This window comes from Pagrus pagrus (genome assembly GCF_965226575.1).
Source record: "Pagrus pagrus genome assembly, chromosome: 3".
Taxonomy (NCBI): Eukaryota; Metazoa; Chordata; class Actinopteri; order Spariformes; family Sparidae; genus Pagrus; species Pagrus pagrus.
The window spans coordinates 2135893-2157486 of record NC_140187.1 but is presented as its reverse complement, the minus strand read 5'-3'; the positions used below and the strand labels follow the sequence as shown (position 1 = coordinate 2157486).

The following is a 21594-nucleotide window of genomic DNA, read 5'->3' as shown; positions in this document are numbered from 1 at the left end:
GGAACAGACTATGAAAATACTGGGTGTTGTTTCAGCCACAGTAAAGAGTGTTGTCACGTCTCCTTCTCCTTCCAGTCCGACCTCTCTCAGTCGCTTTCTGACCCTGCTTCCCTCCTGCAGCCCTCCTTTCTTCACACCGAAACATATCTGAAGGTCGCTCCACACATTTATACATTTATTCGTCCTTCGTTCACTTTGTCATGAACTCGATCACCACAGTTCAGCAGGCAGATGTTCATATTACAGCTGTGTCTCATGGTGATGATCCTCCGGTGTCTCCCTGTCCGTTACCTCTTGCTGGTGGGGAAGAACCTGGAGCAGGTCTGTCCGTCCCAGGAGCAGTACGGGTCTCTGGCCAGGCAGCACTCAGCGCAGTCGGACCCGTACAGCTCACACCTCTGGAGCCCCAGCTGGGCCACACCGAGCTCACTGGACACGTACAGCTGTTGCTGTGGAGGAGAGAAAGAGTTTCATTACATTTTTATAGGTTCGACAAACCTTCAGTCAGAGTTTTAAGTCTTTGACTTTGGAGCGATGGATCCATAACAACAGAAAATGTAGCTTGAACAGAATTTGTCCCATTTTTGTTTTATTCTGATTATGATTGAGGAGACATGAGTCGCAGACAGGTCGACCTACTCTCTTGGTGGACAGCTCCATGCTCAGGATGGGAGACGGACTCTGCAGGATAGAAGAGACAATGAATGAATGTACACCCCATTACAAACCATTAATACATTCAGAATGACATTTATACATAATAACTGTTGATTTGTATGATGTTTATCTCAAGTTAATATTTCTGATTAACTTGATACAGCTGAGCTCGTTTTTCTCGTGACAATGAGTTGAGTTGCCTCCTTATCTTCAGAGAACAAAAGGCAGATTTCTCAAGATGACAAATACATTTAAAACAGAAAAATAGCTTTTCCGGTTCATTTTAACTGAACAGTGATCAGCAGGCTCACTGAAGTGCGCTCGCCTGTGAAGCTGCAGCTGGGCTGAACTTTATCTCTACCAGAAACACACAGTGCTCTTTCTACCTGTTACATCTGGATGAAAGTAAGTCTGACGTGTTGATCAGTGAGTTGTTCTCCTTTATCTGACATTTTGAGTTTAAATCAGTTGCTAAGTGTCGTCCTTATCGAAGCACACTGGCATCGTACTCTTGATCTTTGGTAAAACTGTAACTAATAAGAAGAAACCATCTTTTTTCTTGAGATAACAAAACAAATAACTCAGGATCTCGAGATAAAACTGCATTAAAAAGAATAACAACAAGCACTGCTGTTCTCTACAGCAAATAACCAAAAAGCTTCTGCTGAATCGAGGAAATCACCCTGAAACACTAAACTACACCAGCTGTGTGCAGAAAACCTGGAACAATCTGAGGACGGCATTCAGCTCTGAAGTTTGACACAGAAACCAGCAGCATTACTCTTTCAGAAAACTGATATTTCATCCCTGCAGCGGTGCAGGAACGCTTCAGAGCTGCACTAAACGCTGCGCTGGCTTTGAGGTCAAGGCAGCTACTGAGAGCAGAAATCTAATGAGCCTCTTTCTTCCTTCGGAGGACTGAATTACCCCACAGCTCCATTTTTCTGGCCCACTGACTTGTTCCAGCGCTTCACAAAGGGAGTAAATGACCCCTGACCACTCTGAGAGGAGGGGTCGGACCGGAGGAGGAGGGAGAGATGAAGGAGGATGAAGGAGGATGAAGGTATCTTCACAGTGATCTGATCCCCGTGTCCTGTCACAGCCAACAAACTGACCGACCGACGCTTCTCTTTGAAACCCAGTCAGGGCGCTCTGCAGCCTCCTCTGGCTCCGACCCAACACTCAGTGGAGAGAAGACTATGAAACAAACACTGCAGTTCATCAAACGGCTGCACGGTCGGTGCCAGCTGGTCCCTGTTTGTGCGTGAGGCTGGTGGAAATGGGTTAGTTCCTGTTTGAATCTCAGTTATCAGAAAACAGACAATGAACGTCTGGCTTCCTGTTTGTTTGTGGCTTTTTTCACATGTTGTTTTCCGTCTCTGTTCCTTCCCTTCACCTGCGCTCGGTTTGAAGCTCCCTCAGCCTGGTTTCCTCATGTTATTATGTCTTCTCTCACTTCTTGTATTCATCATCTCTTCTCTTCTCTTCTTCCATTTTATGTCCTATTTTGGCCTTTTTCTCTCGTCTTTCTCTGCCCTCCTCTCTCGGCTCGCTCCTCTCACGTCTTCCCTCTTGGCTTATTTACACAGAGGACCTTGGGAAATATGCGCCCCGTTATCTGTTATTCAGTTTAGTGGAGTTATTCCAGACAAAATATGTTCCACTGGAAACATCACATGCTGCAGCGCTGGCAGATGGGCACCGGGAGACAACAAACACAAGCTCTGTGATTTTAGCCATAAAAGTCCTTCAACGTTCAGATAAATACCTTCTGACTGAACGTGCTCACCATGATTCAGGTAAAGCAGATGTTCACCGACAGGTCCACACATGCAACTTCATATAAAAAGTCTTGTAGCTGCATATTTGTGTCATTTCTAGTCAAAAATATTGTTATACTGAAGACACAATCACTTAGAAATATTTATATTAACAAGCAACAAACACCTTGTATTCATTGTTAAGTTTTTTTCCAGTGATCAAACTTTATTGACAGCTGTGTCTCACCTGGAAGACGGTCAGCTCCTCCAGGACGATCTCCTCTGTGTCCCAGTTGTCTTTGACGACTGACACCGCCTTCACCACCTTCCCATCATCTGGAAAACACAAAAACATCATGTACTTACATGTCATTACACACATACTGTACGTATACTGGTGCACACACAGGAGTTTTAATGAATCCACTGAGCAGAGAGACTCTGATGTATTACAAAACCACACATTAATATTCAGGCGTCTGAACCCTGACTGCCCTCGCTCAGGACATCTTGTTTCATGTAGATTATCTCATTTTGTAGCTGCTTGTCCAGTGAACACATGTCCTGAACAATATAAAGCAGCTCCACCAGGAACTCCCCCTGGATGGTCAGCTTTATAGAGGCTGTACATCAACTTCTTGATACATCTAAGTAAGTCTGGCTCCTCAGGACCTCCTCAGTGCTCTTTGGCACATCACATCACAGCTGTTCGGACGGCTTATCAGAATTTTCTCTGTATTGTATTTAAATATCGTGTTGAGTTGAATAAGAAAAAAGTAGGCAATAAAGATTTACTTTAAAAAACACTGAAAGTAACGTCCGTGGTGTCCAACAGCTGTAAATTATAACATTTGGTTCAGTGATCTCAAAAAGTTTCCACTTACAAAGTTGGGATAACTGAATCAGTAAGTTGTGAAAATGGATGCTGCAAAGACGCCATGTGTTTGAGTATTTATAAGGTATTTATTAGTAGGTATAAGGTTTTTTTTTCTAAAGTCACTAAACATTCAGTAGTGGTAACCATGGAGACGGAGGAATCCAGATACTAAATGTACACAATGTAAAAAACTTCAGGGAGGATTTACGAGATATTGTCCGATACAAGTACTGCACACAGCAGCTGCTACAGTGAAACTACACACTGCGTGTAACCACTGTAATGCATGCACGCACACACACACACACACACACACACACACACACACACACACACACACACACACACACAGACACACAATGTCAGGATGCTCCCAGGGAACCTAACAAGCCTCATAAACCTTGGCGAACCAACTGTGGGAAATCTCCTTTGTGTGTGTGTGTGTGTGTGTGTGTGTGTGTTTATGCATGTGTGTATCTACAGATGAGTTTGTCAAACAAGCCAGCCCAACATGGACTGATGATGTATGTATTTGTCTGTGGCCTTTGTAATGTTTTAAATAAAGATACAGATTAAATCTGGTGACTTTGTGTTTGTTCTCTCTGGCAGCAGCAGGACGGTTTCTTCCTCTCCGACCTCGACTCCGAGTCTGGATCCAAATTAAGAGTAAGCTAAGGTGGAAAATGGAGGAAAATAGTCCTGAACGAGCAGCTGCTGATGAGTCTTTTTGAAAAATGTATGTCTCCCACACAAGTTCATCATTAAACAGGATCTGATCTTGAAAAATAAACGTACTTTGAGTGAAAACATTAAATCATATCATCATCTTTAAACGCCTTATGTTGAAATCCACTGCAGGTGTTTGTCACCTCGTCCGTTCAAGTTCATCTCCTCCCTTATTCAAGCAGTGCTCGAGCCAGGCAGGAGAAAGCAGCCAAGAACAAGATGATGAGGATATTAACTCTCCTCTCCAGAATAAATCAGCAGTGTGGAAATATTTTGTGGGAAAGACGGGTCATCGGTCTGCTAACTTCTGGCTGTCACTGAGGCAATATCATCAGGTGCTCTGGGTCAGGCTGAAATTCACCCCCGGTGTGTCAAGTCAGGAAATGCAGTGACTTAAACCAACAGTGAGTAAGAAACACCAACATCTTGTCAGTTTTCTTTTACAGCAGAAAGAGAGGGGTGGCAGCTTCTTCTGTAACTGACTGTGTTGACGTTTCATATTGATCACAGGCACCTGAATTGTAATGAATTGAAATCATATCAGCAAATATCCTTTCATTGTCCTAAGAATTGATGTATTATCGTATCTTGATGAAAGTGATGATTTACACATCTGTGAGGCAGTCGGTTAAGAAAGCCAGTTTTAGGCTTAAGTTCGATGTATAATTGAACATCGTCTGCGTAAGCTTTTATCATCTGTGTAACTTTTCTAAGATAAAACCTTTTTAGAGTTTAAACAGCAATATTAATGGGCTTAATGTGCTTAAAACTGACTTGGAAAGCCACAACTCAACTCAGAGCATGACCTCAGAGTGACCTGACGACGTTTCAGAAGTATATTTTATTTTTTAGAATAAACCAAGTTGACGTTAGCACGTGGCTTCACGCTCATGATGTATAAAGAAGGGACATTATCTACCCTCACTAATCCAGCAGACCTGAAGACGAGTCCAGAGGCTCATCCCGGTCATATGGAGGTAAAAAATCAGAACAGTTGAAAGAGCAGAAAGAGCATTTATCAGGCAGGTAGATGTGCAGTTGATGGGGAGATGAGAGATGTTGGAGAGGAATCCACTTAGAGGAGATCTATGGAGCCGTGGGAGCACCTCTGGCCCCGCGGCCTGTCACCAGCAGTTAAATAACCTCCACCATTAATCACACGCACGCACACACACACACACACACACACAGCCTCAGACACACACACACACACACACACACACACACACACACACACACACACACACACGCACACACACACACACACACACACACACACACACACACACACAATCACCTACATACAGCCTCAGACACACACACACCAGGTTACTGCAGCTGGTGGAACGCAAAGAAGAAAACACATCGGCAACCACACACACACAGACACACACACACAGACACACACACACACACACACAGACACACACACACAGACACAGACACACACTTACAAAGACCGGACACACTCGGGAACTCACTCACCCCGTCAGAAGTGTTGCTTTGGGATACAGCAGTAAAAGTCTGCGTTCATCACCTTCAGAGGTTTGTAACAATGGCAATGAATGACCGCAGATGTTTACACACAACAAACGAGCAGACGAACACACTCAGTCGTCATGAAAGACATTTAATTATGTGCTCGGGCTGAAATATGAAGTCGTTGAAAGATGTTTTAACTCATATTTTCTGCAAAAAAATAAGAACTGTTGACTTTGGAAAAACCCAGACAGGTTCTGAAGGTATTTCCTGAAGCCTGAAAGACTCTCCCAACAATCTGGATGGAAAAATATAAAACTTTTTTTACAGAATTAAAAAGCTTTTTAATCATTTTCTCAAGGTACGTCTGTGTTTCCTGTTCAGGAAGCCAATAATCACAAAGTGTTGTGAGAGACGTGGAAGATTCTGATTCTCTCAGCGACTGCAGGAATGTTTTTGTGCCAGTCGACACCTCAAAGCATAAAAAAGGATAATAAAGTGGGTGTGTTGAGGTCTGAAGTTTGTTTTTTCAGTGTTAAGTTTGTTATCAACAGTGGCCGTGTATCTCCTTCTCTTCTGTTTCTCTGTTTTTCTGTGTTTGAGATTAGTTTGAAGATCAGCGCTCTGTCCACAGTTTCCCCCCTCCATGTCTTCTACCACCACATCTGTCAACATTAACCCTTCACTCTGTCCTCCGTCTAATTTCTTTTAAAGCCCTCGTCGTTTTTATAAGAAAGCTTTTGTCAGGGTGTTTCCATGCCATCCCATACGTCTGCGTCTGTTGTCCTTGTCCACTCGTGTTTTTCATCTGTTTTTCTTTCCCTTTGGTCAGAAAAGAGCCACAGAAGTTCTCCTGTGCAATCCAAGTGTCTCCATCATGTCTGTGCTTGTGAAAGGTCCTTTTGTGGACATCTATTCTGTAGTCTAGTGTACTTTTATTTCAGTCAACCACTTACCACTGGTTCAGGATCAAGAACATTTAAAACATATTGATTTATTACCTCAGACTACGGTTCAACTGACAATTGAACTGCTTCCATCCAACCACTTCAACCACTCTTTAATACTTAGACGACTGACATTTCAACTCATTCAAACAATTGATATTTTAAGTGAAGTTTCCAGTTTGTCTTTTCCTTTAACGTCTCCTTCTCCTGTCTTTCTCCTTCTCTCCCAACTCCTTATCCCTCCTTCCTCACCTGTGCCCAGGTGTAAGACATCATACGGTCCTTCCTCAGCGTCCACCCTGTCCACTACGACCCTCTTCAACATGTAGGCGGCGTTGACCTTGGTCAGGATGGGTCTGCCGCCCAGAGGCAGGACGGGCTCCCACATGAGCTGGTGCTGCCTCATGAAGCTCACCACCTCGTCTGGGAAGTCCTTGGTGGACTTGTGGAGAGCGTCGTAGGTCTCGCTGGGACACTGGAGGACAATTCAGAGAAATACTGTGAGCAACAGGTGGTTACATGTCAAATCAGGCTCAAGGTTTACAGTTAAAATAAGCTAATAAGAAAAGTCTTTTGGGTAATAGATACCAAATCTTTCATGTGACACGAACAGGTGATTTCCTCTGAGCCGTCTCATCATCTTTATCACAAACAGAGTCTCTATGTCAGGACTCCTTCTGGTGTAATCTTCTTTAAGGGTATTGTGTCTGCTTCAGTTAGACAGATGTTGTAACGTATCATGAGATTATTGTCTCGCAATGTATTAATTATCGCAGAATAGCTGTATCATGATACTATCGTTATCTCGGGCAACGTATCGTGAGTCGAATCGTATCATGAGTTACTCTGAGAAGCACAAAACTTTCCAGACAAACTTAAAAATCTGACTTTTCCAAAAGTTTAAAAAAAGCATGTCAGATACAGATGTTTCAGTCTCTCTATCTTAGAGCACCTGATTATATTCCCACAAGCTCAGAACAAAAGCAACAACAGGAACTTTCACACCTTCCAGAAATATTTAAAACATTAGAAATGAAAAAGATGGCGGTGATGAACAGATGGCGGACAGAGGAGGAGAGGAGCGTGATGTCAGGGCCGATGGGAAAGTTGCTGTGAAAAAATGACTTTCAGATGTTGATTTGTCGAGAGAGTCAGATATTTCCCCCCGAGGAAAAGGAAACATAAGAGAGATGAAAGACGCACAGCGGGAGAGACGGATCTGTTGAGGAGACGAGATGAAGATTGATGAAGTAGATGGAACAAATGTGCAGCACGACGACTTCAAGTCGACGTTATGGAAGCTATTAGTTTCTGATCAGTGAGTCAGTGATCAGAGGTTGTGACTGTTTGAACCTCTACACCTTCCTCACACACACACACACACACACACACACACACACACACACACACACACACACACACTGACCTCCTCTGTAATCAGCCTCATGATGCAGATCCAGAGCACAGAGAGGTGAATTCCCCAGCAGGGAGGATGAAATAACACCTGACACACTCAAACACTAAAACCTCGGCCCTCCTGACAAGTTGAGGCTTCCCAGAGGAGTTCACTGCTGCGCCGTTAAATCAGCAGAGTTTGACCCTCGCACAGCTTCATCGGCCTGTTTTCATTAGACCGGTGTGTTTGGAGTCTGAGCTCACAGGAAATTCTTCACGCAAACATAAATACCGTCCTGTCGTCGCCGTATTTACAAAGAATTATGGAGCGTGAACTTTAATAAGCAAGTCACCAACACCTTACTCTATCCTTAAAGGGACAGTCCACAAAAAATTGTTGAAAACATAATTTGTTTGCTTGCAGAAAATGTGGTTTTCAGTGACAGTTTGATGTTCGGCTAAAAGTCCCTTGTAGTACATTTAATGAAGCGATTTGTTTTGTTTTTTGTTGGATATAATAAAAATGTGCAGTTTTTGAAGGTTGTGTTTGTGAGAATACTTGAGTGCCTGTTTGTACTCACAGTGCCGGGCCTCGGGTAGGGGATGCGGCCCTTGTACTCGACCCAGCGATAGTCGGGACCTTCTTTATGGGCAAACGGTCCGTTGAAAGCGGCTCTGATAGACGCCATCGAGAACACACACACTGCCGAACCACGAAATACAGAGCTGCAGGAGAAAAGAGGAGGAAGGGAGGTTAGTTTGGCTGGAAGAGTCGGGGAGGGAGGAAAAAAAACAGACACGATACAGTAGAAAGAGGAAAGTGATGAGGAGGAGGGATAGATGAACCCATTTAATCACAATGTGCAGTAAAACGTTTACACTGAACAGGGATGCTGACGCCCAATAATGAAAAAGAAGGACAGGAAAGGATGAAAGAAGGAGGAGACGAAGATAAAACAGTCAGTAAGGAAGGAAGAGAGGAAGGAAGAGAGGAAGGATGGATGAGTGAGTGAACAAGGGAGGAGAGGAGAGAGAACAGAGGAGGGAGTACTTTATTACATCAGGGCTACAATAACACAACCTGCTGGGCCTCTTCACCTCTGACCCTGACACCCACCCACACCTGACCTCTGACCCTGCGACCCGCTGGGCGTGCACGTGTCGGCTGTGAGTGTGCATGTGAAGGAGGAGGTGCTGATCTGTCTACAGACACTTCCTTCTATTGACTTTACGCTGGATAATACTGACTGCATCTCACCTGGATGTGCTGAAGACACCGTAGATGGTCGGGTTCTGAGGGTCCTTCGTCTCCAGAACAAAGATGTCCTCTAGAAAAACACAGTCACAGCTTTAAAACTCTCATTTTCTTTGAATCTAAAGATGTGACACTTCAGACGTCATTTTATTTTGACAACCGTTTATCTCATTCTCTAGTGTTTCTGTCTCATGACCAGACTGTCATAACAAATAAAGTTTAATTGATTGATTTGGCGAACGTCTCAAAGAGCAGGAAACACTTGGCTTTCTCTCTGCATTGTTGAGAACTGACCTGCCTAATTTCATAAAAGTGAGAAACAATAAATAATTCACCAAGAGAGGACAAAGACTTATTCAGAGAGAGTTTACAGCTCGGTCAGCTGGGGTGAGAAGAGACGAGGGAGGAGGACAGAGGGAAGGAAAGGAGGGGACGGGTCCGTCCTTTCTTCAGAGTTGAAGAAGAGTTGAAGTATCAGAGGTCTGTTCCTGAAGAGAAGCATGACAGGAAGGAAAAGGAGGAGACGCGTTACCGAGCTCATCGAACTGCGTGTCGACTCCAGACGGACCGGGGACAGAACAGACCAGCCGGGCTTTGAGGAAGGTGGTCCAACGGTTGATCAGACTCCTCTTCCCCCCGACGTCATTCTGGACGGAGGGACAGAAGAGAGAGGAGGGATGAGAGATAAATCACTGGGAGGGCAGAGACTTTGCCTCTCGACATGACTTTGTCCTTGAGTTTTGTCTTAGTTATACACTAACTAGGGTTGTTCAGTATACCGGTACTTATTTGGTACCGAGGTACTGAGGCATTTAAAACGGTACTATATTGCATTTGGATGGGACCGGTTCTTGCAGCGCCGCCGGCAGCGCTGCGAAACTTTGCACACAGCATCTCTGGACCCTCCTGACAAAAAGTTATTGAAAGCATTTTGATATTCCAAAGAATACTCAACTTATTAAATAACAACTTCCTGCACATTTCCTTCAAAACAGGAAGTGTTGCATATCTCCACATTGGTTCGTCCGAATGACATGAAACTCAGGATACTACTTCCCCATGAGCCCCTAAAGCACTGTACAAAATCTTGCCCGATGACCACTAGGTGGCGCTCTTTAAATTGAAGTATTTTATATCTCCACATCGGTTGGTCGGATTAACACAAAATTTGCTACACTCATTGCCAATGCCCTCCTGAGGACATCTGTTGAAGGTTTTACCGATCCGTCACTAGGTGGCGCTCTGGTGCCAGTTTCATTAGGGCCCCAGCAGGTAACCTGCGATGTCCCTATTGTTTCTGTAGTGAGCAGCATTTTTCACTGCTGCCTGAACATGGATGAAAACGGCATTTTATTTGACAAACACATTAGGCCCGGCCAAAAATTTTATAATCTATGCTCGTCCTGAACGTCCATCACTAGGTGGCGCTATAATCAAGGAAAGTGTGTTTTGGCTTATAACTCCCATATACTTTGTCGCACATTCAAAAACCATATATCCACGCATTCCCTGAATTCTGTTGAATCTCGTGATGTAGGCCACGCTAATTTGCAAGACTTGTTTTTTACGTTTTATATCTCTAAATATATTACATATATATATATATATATATATATTTACATGACATTCACAGGTTTTCTCCAAATCATACATTACAACATGACATATAATTGATGGGTGAGCTCTCGGGCCACACAGTGGACAGACTTGCCCTCTGCGTCTATTTATATTTTCACAGTGATTTTTAAACTTTTTGCCATACATGTAGACATGCTGATGTACAATAAATCTGAAGTGGTCCCTTAATTTTCTTCCAGAGCTGTAAAATGCATACATGCATGATCTTTACAAAGCAACAAACTTTTACATACACATTTAGCCATTTAATAGTTATAAAGACTAGTAACATACCATTTAAAGACATTGGTCCTACTTACGACAGGCTATAATGAAAATATTTTTAGGTTATGTATCTCAATGTAATTAAGGCCTCAGCTTGTGTAACAAATGTATCACCTTAATTTTATTTTTCACTGCAGAGGTCTGGTGCTTCTGGTCCGGATAGAGAGAAAATTGTGTGCATTAGAAAAGCTTGTCTTTGTGGTATTTTATTTTATTTACTGATTAATATGTTATTGTTCTAAGATTTTCTATTAAAATAAAGTCAGTAATGACATTTTTTGCGTTCTCTTTTTATTTGAAAAAGTATCGAAAAGTATCGAAATACATGTTGGTACCGGTACCGATACCAAAATGTTGGTACAACACAACACTACACTAAGCAGCAACACATCCCCGTCTGTCTGCCTGTCTGTCCGTCTGTCTGTCTGTCCGTCTGTCTGTCCGTCTGTGTGTCTCTACCTTGCAGACTCGAGCCACGCGGCTGTAAACCCTCTTGTCCCACTGCCCGGCCTCCACCGCCCGCTCCTTGAAGAAGAAGTAGACTTTGTCGTCGTCCGGGCTGTGAGTGTCCGGGATGGAGAAGGAGCCCACGAACTCCGGCTCTGAGAGGGAGACGGGAGAGTGTTAACTCATCGAGGAACATGAGGGAAGAGCAAGAAGTAAAAGAAAGACGGAAAACACAAGTTGGGTGTTGGACGGAGAGCAGGCGTGGTTAGGTCATTTATTATTACCGTTGAGCCAGTTGTGATCGTAGGCTTCAGTCCGGATGTAATGTTGACTGCTGCCCCACACAGACGTACGGAAGATCGCAGCATTGGCTCCCATGAAATCTACTGAGGTACCTGCATACAGTTCACCATCTAGAGAGGGAGGAAGGAGGGAAGGAAGGAAGGAAGTAAGTAAGTAAGTAAGTAAGGAAGGAAGAAAGAAAGAAAGAAAGAAAGAAAGAGTTAGAGAGCGTTGCACCATCGTTTGTTTTGTCCCACATGTTCTCGTCCTGAGTGAACGAGTAAATATTTACAAACGTTGCATCTCTCTGTGTTCGGTTCTGTCTGTGTGAGCAGGCATCACAACTAATGATCGAATGATTAAAGTCATGAAGAAAAATATCTAGAGACCATTCCCCAGATTACAGTGTTTTACGTTACAGCTGCTAAAATGAATGAGTTTAACAGACTGAACATGAAGCATTACTCATGTTTGTCCCTCCAGTGAGGCTGCAGCACAGTTTGTATGAAGGTCAATGTAACGAGTGCCACTCGAGGTTTAGCACCAGTTTTTGAGAATCCTCCAGAAACCCTCCCAGATAAAAACCCTCCTGAGCCTTCGACAGACTTCCAGTAACATCTCATGTGTTTGCTTTAAAGTCTTTGTTCTGTATCTGTCCACACAGACACAACTATCATCTCTAATAAAACTAAATCTGACAACTCGAAGCTGATTTAACAGGGGGCTCTCTGTCTGAACGATCCACATGTCGTTTTTTACGTCCGTGATGTCGTGTGTGGCAACAGCTGACGTCAGCGTGTGAAATCAGCGAGGCGGACCACACATGCCACAGCTGAGCGGAGACAGTGGAGGGACTGTACGCCGCAGGACGTTAGTGTCACCACGATATGAATGAAGATGATTTAATACATCCACTTGTGTGTGTGTGTGGGCGGACACACAGTACATTATGTGCGGACTGGATGAGACCCACCGGTCAGTCGAGCGGTGAAGGGCTCCCTCGGACTGAAGGGACATTTTCCCCGGCCCGACTCCACGAAGGGAGACAACATGAAGGACGGCTCCTGCAGGAGAGAGAGAGACCACACACAAACACACAACCATCAACGGGAGGACAAAGAGCAAACTGCCTCCACTCTCTCTCTGATGGATCTCTTCTTGTATGAGTGTTGATTGTCAGAGGACAACTGAGGCTCTACAAAGAGCGACTGATTGAGTCTAAGTGACCGACGCCACACAGGATGTTTACAACTGAACTCCACCGTAGCTGCATCGGAAATATCTGACGTCACATAATCTGCAGGAGCGAGAAACAAAATGCACCAACGACAAAACAAACACAGAAATCTGAGCTTCATCAGTGAGCATCTGTAGACTGAAACATATGGACTGTGTGTGTTTACCTCTGTGTTGTGTCCCAGGTGCAGGTATGTGCACTGTGGATGGAAAGCTCCGGTACCACAAGCATAGACATGAGTCTTATTGAAAGGCTGCAGCAGCCGCACGAAGTTGGCACAGTCCGTCTGAAAGTCACAGAAAACACAATGAAAGACATCAACTGTTTGTTTTAACCTTCATTACTTAATGATGTGACAGAAATAACAATCATTTATCATTACAACAGGACTGAACATGAACCAAAGACAGTTCAGGAAAATATAAAAAGTCTACACTGAACATAAATATAAGGAAAGCTGTTGATCATCTCACATCCTTCTCCTCTGGCTGTGATGTAAAGACACTTACCTCCAGACTTTTCCCTGCCAGCCTGCAGTGCTCCACATGCTCTCTGGCAGCGGGCCAGTAGATCTGATTAACAAGATAAAACACTCTGAATCAACATGATCCGACACGTGACGGGTTTTAATGTTTTATTGTTTTTTGGGAGCAAACACTGATTAGTGCTGTGTTTTATTGTCTCACCGTACGAGTGGGCAGATCCAAGCTGTCGGGCCTCAGCAGGTAGATGTGGTCTTTCCCTCCGACCAGCAGCCATCCCTGATCCTCGTCCAGCAGCAGGACCTGGTACCCGCCGCTGACTCCGCCCTCCCAGAAGACGGCAGAACCGTTCCTCAGATCTGAGAGAGAAGAACCAGGAAGACATAAGGAACAAAGTCCGAGGTACACTGGAGCACTAACGTCTCAACGCTGTGATGTGTCTGTTTGTGTAATATGACTTTGTTTTAGTGTCGTCCCACCAGACTACAGAGCAGCTCCTCTCCTCAGACTGTGAGACTCCTCAACACTCTGCCTCTTACTTTTATGACTTCAAGAAAAACTATAATAACTTTACAGAAACAGTCAATCTCGTCTGCTCGTGAGGAGGCATCAGTGTTAAACTGAGACGGCTTCATGAGCAGCTAAAAGTTCCTCGTGGTGTGTTTAAGTGAAACGCTGTGACTGACTGGTCCCCCACACAGAGCGGCTCATGAGTCAGAGCCTCTGGTCTCTCGGGGGAGTCGGTGTTAAAGCAGGCAGAAAACGACCTGAACAAGCAGAGCAAATTAACCCTGAAACTCTGCCGCTGCGCTGCTGCTCGGCCGCCGCTCTGTTTACTCTGCAGCGCTGTCAGCCCGCTCTCCCCGAGCTGTAAATGATAACTGGAGCGAGGAGGGAAAACGACTCGGTTTCACTCCAGAACGCAATAATTCTGACCTGAAGACATTTATATTGCTATTGAAATAACCATAATAATGATGTAGTCCAAGTATTTGTTTCAGTTTTTTGCAGTGACGAAGTTTAATGTTTTGTTTTGAGTTTCATTTTCTTTAATTAAACTTTTTAACTGACAGCATTTTCCTCACTTGAGTGGATAAAACAATCAAAATGATTTGTTCATTAATCGATTAGTCGATAACAGAAAAATAGCTACTTCTGAAATATTCTCTGTGGGATGTTTCTTTAATATAAAACAGTTTTTCAGACTTTAACTTGATCTCTCTTTTGCTCTCCATGCAAACTTTCTGAGACGTCGGGTCGACTGTAGGTAAATCCACGAGCTCCAGCTGTAAACTTTAACTCAAGTGAAAACAACTAATCAACCTTGAAATTCTTGACATTTTTCTGTCGCTGAGTGCTGCAAAAAATCCCCTGAATGAGGGAAGGAAATTAAGCGTGAAGCTCCAGGAGACAGCGAAGACATTCAGTGAGTGCAGAAGTGGACCCCACAGAGACACCGCTGAGTGTCCTGATGTCTTTGAATGCAGCACGGCACATTTGTCACAACTCAGCACCAACAAAACCGTTTAAAAAGGAATAAATCACTTCTCTGACAATCACACGGCTTTCATCACCACAACAGAGTTTCTGTTTGCTAACAGACCGTGAAAAATACAGAAGAGAAACATCGGAAACATGTAACAGTCTTTTACACACCTCATTAAAACATGATAAAGTGAGTCGTTAGGCAAAGTGGTTCCTCAGTCTGACTGAGATCTGATTTAAGTACAAAACATCTCAAAAAGTTAGGTATTTGTAATGTTTCCTCATGTACTGAGGTTTCTTCCTGATTACAGACACTGCATTATATTGCAGAAGAAGAAGAAGAAGAAGGAGAAGGAGAAGAAAAAGGAGAAGGAGAAGAAGAAGAAGGAGAAGAAGAAGATAACAATAATATATGTTTTAATGTTATTAAAATATCCTCTGCAGATGTTTTTCTGAAGGTTTTTCTATAAACTGTTCCAAATGTTCCTGGTGTTCATTCAGTCCACACACACACACACACACACACACACACACACACACACACACACACACACACAGGTCCTGATGGCTTTCACACATGGACGATGCCTTATGATCTATAGGAGAAGCATCTGAGGTGCAACACACACACACACACACACACACACACACATACACAGTTAACATTAAGCCTCCAGCGTTCCTTCATCTGTCTGTAATATGATCAAACACCTCCTGTCACATCTGTTCATGGTGCAATTATGAGATCTTCACAGCTCATTTGTCATTAAGACACACACACACACACACACACACACACACACACACACACACACACCACAACCTGTAACCTCCCTGGATCCAGACTGTCCTCATCAGACAAACGACCACTGAGGTCGACCGTGGAAGCAGCTTTTATTAGGATCAGGCACAGAACCTGCTGGGTCCGGTTCAGGTGAACGTCACACTTTGGGTTACTCACGTACGTTGGTGCTGTAAGTTACGTTATTGACATACATTTACTTGTTCACATCACACAAATTACAAAACAAACCACTCTTGACTCTCGGTGTCTAAAGGAGAAAGTCCAGTTTACGACACATCCACCACCTGGACCAGAACCAGGACCGTTTACATACTGAGAACCAGCTGACACTTGAGAAACAACCAGATTGTTGGACGGTCCAGCTCAGAAATCCGAACAGTCTGAGCCTGAAGCCGGAGCCGAACAGAGCTGGAGACAATAAAAGTGAGCAGGATCTCATGCTACGTACATGCTGCGCTTGGCTCTGCCTCGCCGGGCCCAGTAAGATCTCATCCATCAAGTGAACCAACGATGGGAAATAGAGCGCATGATGAAAGCGAACGTAGCAGGAGATATCTCAAAGTACTCTCCCTGAGGGGGACGCGCTGGGAAACATGACATGAAATACTGACGAGGAGAGGAAACCAAAACGCTTTACGTCACACACGAGCGCCATGCGCTCACATCAGTCATGTTTCAGATGGAGTTTTCCATTAGTTTTCCTGATAACTTGGATAACCTCCCACATTTTTTAAGAAAAAATAGCATTTTTTAAGAAAAATGTGTAAAAACAGAAGACTTTCCACACCAGAACCAGTTCTGACTGCGGGGAGTTAAAGTGTTTAAAGACAAAGACAGACTGTATTTAAAGAGCGCAGCGACGTGTGAATACTTCCAGTGTTTCAGCCTCGTGACGACGATGTGATGAGTCGGTCTGGATGTAATTCAGCTAAATGTTGGGACCTGCAGCTGATGTTGATTACTTCTGATTGGTCAGCAGTGATCTGGATTTCTGCTGATTGGTCAACGACAAGAGGTCACGGCCTCGTCACATCTTGATTCAGGTGTCAGTGGGGTCAGGATTAGTCAGGGTCAGAGGTCAGCAGAGGAAGAGGATGTGATTACAGGTCAGTGAGTCGGGTTGTCTCCTCTTCGTCTCCACTGGACACCCAGTGAGCTCCGACAGAAACCTACATATCTGTGATCGTAGTGACCAAGAGGTACTTTAAAGCCGAACCATGATGAATTTTTCTTAATTCTGACATAAAGTCTCAACATGAAGAAACATTCAGGTCCATCGCCAACTTTTATTCTGACGACTGGGCTGTTTTCCTGTTTTATCACCTGGTTTTTATTAAACCCAATCACCTTCCTGCAGATCGACACGTTGAAACTTTTCTTTAGGTCCAGTGTTGTGACAGCGCTGTGCTTTGCTCTGGTTAGGTTCAGGCACAAAAACTCTGGTTAGAGTTCAGAAAAGATCACGTTTTGGCTTAAAACACCTGGTTCTGGTACCACTAACACGGCTGGAAAAAACCCAGATGTCTCATTAACAAATTTGAAGACTTTCTGGAACAGTCATGGAACCTTTTCTGGTGTTTTTATAGACAAATACTGCTTTCATTCTGCAAAACAGGAAACAAGATGCTGAGTTTCCAGAGAACAGATGACAACAAACCAGATCCAAATCTTTGTTTTGAAAAATATCTTTGTAGACTTCTGTACAACAGAACGAGTAAGTGTGAACGTCTGAGTGTGTGTCCTTCATTATATATACTGTATATATACACATTATATATACTGTATATATACACATTATATATACTGTATATACATTATATATACTGTTTATATACATTGTGACAGAGTGCCTGTAATCAAGCAGGTGATTAAAACTGAATCAGATCGTTCAGAGTCGACTGTGCGTGAGAGTGTCGGCGTTACCGAGTACGTCTTTTCCCAAATTGGTTGATAAGCAATTTATTAATTTATTTTCATGTTTGTACTTGAAGTGGAGAGTTACACTGTGCTTAATAAACTCATTTAAACTCAACAAATGAACTGACACCTGAAGGTTTGTGTAGTCAGATGGAGGTAGATTATTTGATTAGAGAGTCACTTTATTCTAACACATGAGAATATCTGGAAAACTTTGGATTAAATGTCCATTTTTCTTTTTAACTACATATATGATTTTATCATAATTCCTTCATCTGTTCCACACTTTGACAACAGACAGACTCTTTATATTTACACTGAGTGCTTCTGATCAGCGGCACGCTCACTGTGCCGCTGTGTTTTCACAGGACGACTCGCTGCTGATCGACTCCGTCACGTCTTGTTACGGTCTAATCAACAGGATCATTTCCAACGACCGCTCAGAGAGCCGAAGCTAAACCAGCCGTGAATCTCTCTGAGTGTGTGTGTGCGCTGTCCATGTGTGTGTGATTGCGTGTGTGTGTGTGTGGCGTGTAAGTAAACGCAGCAGAGTTCAGGATAATAGCGAACATTTGTTAAAGACTTGAGGCAGAATAAATGCTGTGGGAGAGCTGGGTGCGTGCCGAACACCTGCGCAGCACACGTTTGAGTTACTGAGTGTGTGTGTGTGTGTGTGTGTGTGTGTGTGTGTGTGTGTGTGTGTGTGTGTGTGTGTGTGTGTGTGTGTGTGTGTGTGTGTGTGTGTGCGTGTGTGTGTGCGTGTGTGTGTGTGTAGGAATGGGGTGACAGAGACCAATTGTAAGACTCAATCACTGTGAGAGGGTCTGCGAGTGTGACACAGCGGAGGAGTGAATATGAGTCTGTCTAACATCTGTGTTTACGATTGTGTGTGTGCGTGCGTGTGTGTGTGTGTGTGTGTGTGTGTGTGTGTGTGTGATTGATTGTTCCACGTGATGAACACTGATTGCCTGCAATCAGGAAGGTGATTAAAGCTGGATTTGCTTCATTAAAATGGTGCACGGACGTGAAGAACACACGTGTGACACCAGCGTCACGGCACAAACACGTTCCCGTCCTGCTGACGTGATCTTTTCTTTACAGCTAACCAGAGCACGAGCACAGCGTGGTCACAGCAGATAATTGAACAAAAAGAAAAGTTTAACATGTCCACGATCTGCAGAAACACACGTCGTCTGGTGATTGGGTTGAATTAAAACCAGCAGATGAAACAGAACCCGGTTTCTCTTTTGCCTTCTTGATCTAGTTTGTCACTTTGAGGAAAACGTCCCTGAACTATAGGATAACGTACTTTACTGCAGACGAACACATAAACATTTACATAAGGTTGTTTGAGGTCTGTTTCCACTGCTGGTGGAAAATCTGGGGACTTGTTCTAAAACATTAAAAACAAACATGAAATGACTCGGTGCAGCTCAGCTGGTGTAGTCCAAGTCTCCAGACAGGTCAGAGATCGCAAACTGATTTGAAAAAAGGTTATTTAAACCCTTGACGTGCGGTCGAGCTCGTGCACCCACTTCAGCGTGTGCTAACACTTTTAGCTCAGCAGCTACAGTGAAGATCTGGGCTTAAAAAAAGAGTAGAAAGAACAAATCAAATCAATGTAAGATCTCCGAGCTTCTGGAGACCTGGATCACAACAGATGAGCTGGAGACATTTTCCTCTGTTGTTGTTTTCATGTTACGCTGCTCTAACAGACAAACATCAGACTGTAAATAGCTTCTTAGATGAGGTGTGATGTCATGAAACTTTCAGGATTATAACTCTAAACAATTGATGGTTTATTAAAATAGCCGTGGAGACTCTTTGAATCAGTATTTGGAAAACTTTAATATCATAAATTGTAAGTCATAACTCAACATCCAGCTCTCTCACTGCTGACACTTTAACAGCCTGGTGATGCAGTGGTTTTTGTAGTGTCAGCGTTTTCCTCTGAAGTTTTTCACTATTAAATAAACTTCACGTAAAACTTCCACGTGTCTGTTCTGGATCCAGTCGAGTCACGATGATGATGGCGACTCACCGGCTGCTGGAGAAGCTTCATCGTTAAGAAAACCTCAACACGAGCTGCTTCTCTGCAACATGTTGGTCTGAGCTGCCACAGGTCATTAAAAAAGCCGTGTGTGTGTGTGTGTGTGTGTGTGTGTGTGTGTGTGTGTGTGTGTGTGTGTGTGTGTGTGTGCGCGCGTGTGTGTGTGTGTGAGTCAGAGGTAAGCTGGTGGAAATCATCAGCGTTACGACTCATTATCTCCTCTTTCATCTTTCCTACAAACCTCTGGTGTCTCTGATTAACACACACACACACACACACACACACACACAAACACACACGCACACACACACACACACACACACACACACACACACACACACACACACACACTGCCTGCAGCTACTGAGTCTGTTCAGCGTAACAGACTTCAGAGAAACACGTCAGATCAGCAGCTGAAGTCTTTTTTCTGAAGTCTCATTTTTACTTCACTGTGAAACTTTTATGGACGACACATGAAATGTCTCTGTTGTTTATTTCAGCTGGATGAAAGATTATGTTTTTTATCTGAGTCATAATGAACCCATTAAAAGAGTTTCACAAACAACCTGCCAGCAGCTCCGGACCTGCTGAGACTCACTCAGCTGAATCAACGTGCTTCTTTATTTCTGCTTTCAAACTCTCCAAAAATCAAAACTGTTAAATCACATGACACAGAAAATAAGCAATTTCTCTCAATTAAAGGAAGGAAACTTCACAAATTTGGAAAGTTAATTGAAGTGTTTTTAAATGAGGATAAAAATGAGATGGACGGGCGTGTGAGAGGACCACAGGCCGACACAATGAAGACTCCTTCAGTCTTCATCCTGAGCTCAAGAGTACATAAAAGTTGATGAATATAACCCTTAAACCACCGTCTTATAGAAGGTTTCAAGTCTCATTTCACATTTAATAATTTAACTTGGTTCCTCAGATGAATTTCTAAGACCTCCAACAAAGTAGAAAAGTTGAGCAGAATAATACGACGTGACGTGTTCGGTTGTTTCTGATGGACGAAGACGAGAAGCGAGTGACATGATTTACATCTGCAGAGGAAATGATTTTTCTCCCTCGAGCTGTTGAGCGACTGAAACCTTGTCAGTTTATTTGACACAACGTGGCCTCGGTCAGCTTCACATGACCACCTGAGTGACGGAGGCCTCACCCCACGCTGAGAGGGCGGAGCGGGTGGAGGTCGCTATCGCTCAGATAAAAACCCGCTGATAAGATAAGAACAGACAGTCCGTCTGCTCTGCGTCTTATATTTCTGACTATCACTGCCCGTCAAATACCAAACACGCTATGACGCACTGGCAACGCCTTCAGTTTATATATAACACAAAAACACACAAGACTCTGTGTGTGTGTGTGTGTGTGTGTGTGTGTGTGTGTGTGTGTGTGTGTGTGTCTTTGAGGGGGTATCCTGGTGTGTGTGTCAGCTGGCAGATGTTTCTCACGGCACGCAGAAAACATCTGGTTCTCCACAGAAAGTCTGGCAGCGTCACTGACCTGACAGCAAACAGCGACCACATCAGAGTTCAGCAGAAGAGTCGACGTTGTGGAGGGAGAGTTAATATTCAGACTGATGTTATCGACCCGAACAGGACCGGCTTTATAAAAAATATAATATAGTGGATCAAAACAGCAATGCAACTCAAACTTTTACCTTTTTGACGAAGACGTATTTCCCTGGATGTTCACTTTCCAAAAAGAAACTTAGATTTTGCAGCATATTCCAGTACACAGCAACATGATGTGGTCACGTTTATGTTAAGATCATGATTTCAGTTCTGTTGATGAAAATCTGTTTTTCTCCAGGATTCATGTTCATCTACAGGAATACGACTTCACAAACTGTCGTGATCAAACCAATCACCAACATAAATGCTGGCAC

At 43.6% G+C, this 21594-nt stretch overlaps 1 protein-coding gene across 2 annotated transcripts in view; it reads right to left on the bottom strand.

Annotated features, from left to right (window-relative positions):
• LOC311255276 (semaphorin-3D) overlaps positions 1–21594 on the bottom strand; it is a 74883-nt gene that overhangs the window by 5963 nt on the left and 47326 nt on the right. For both annotated transcript variants that reach the window (XM_084349618.1, XM_084349619.1), the window contains exons 3-15: positions 13651–13805; positions 13474–13536; positions 13131–13250; positions 12701–12791; positions 11730–11858; positions 11458–11600; positions 9629–9743; positions 9100–9169; positions 8423–8567; positions 6699–6921; positions 2665–2753; positions 640–681; positions 292–449 (exon numbers count right to left, since the gene is read on the bottom strand). In XM_084349618.1, coding sequence (XP_084205744.1) covers positions 292–449; positions 640–681; positions 2665–2753; positions 6699–6921; positions 8423–8567; positions 9100–9169; positions 9629–9743; positions 11458–11600; positions 11730–11858; positions 12701–12791; positions 13131–13250; positions 13474–13536; positions 13651–13805 — 1543 coding nt within the window. The remainder of the gene's footprint in view (positions 1–291; positions 450–639; positions 682–2664; positions 2754–6698; positions 6922–8422; positions 8568–9099; positions 9170–9628; positions 9744–11457; positions 11601–11729; positions 11859–12700; positions 12792–13130; positions 13251–13473; positions 13537–13650; positions 13806–21594) is intronic.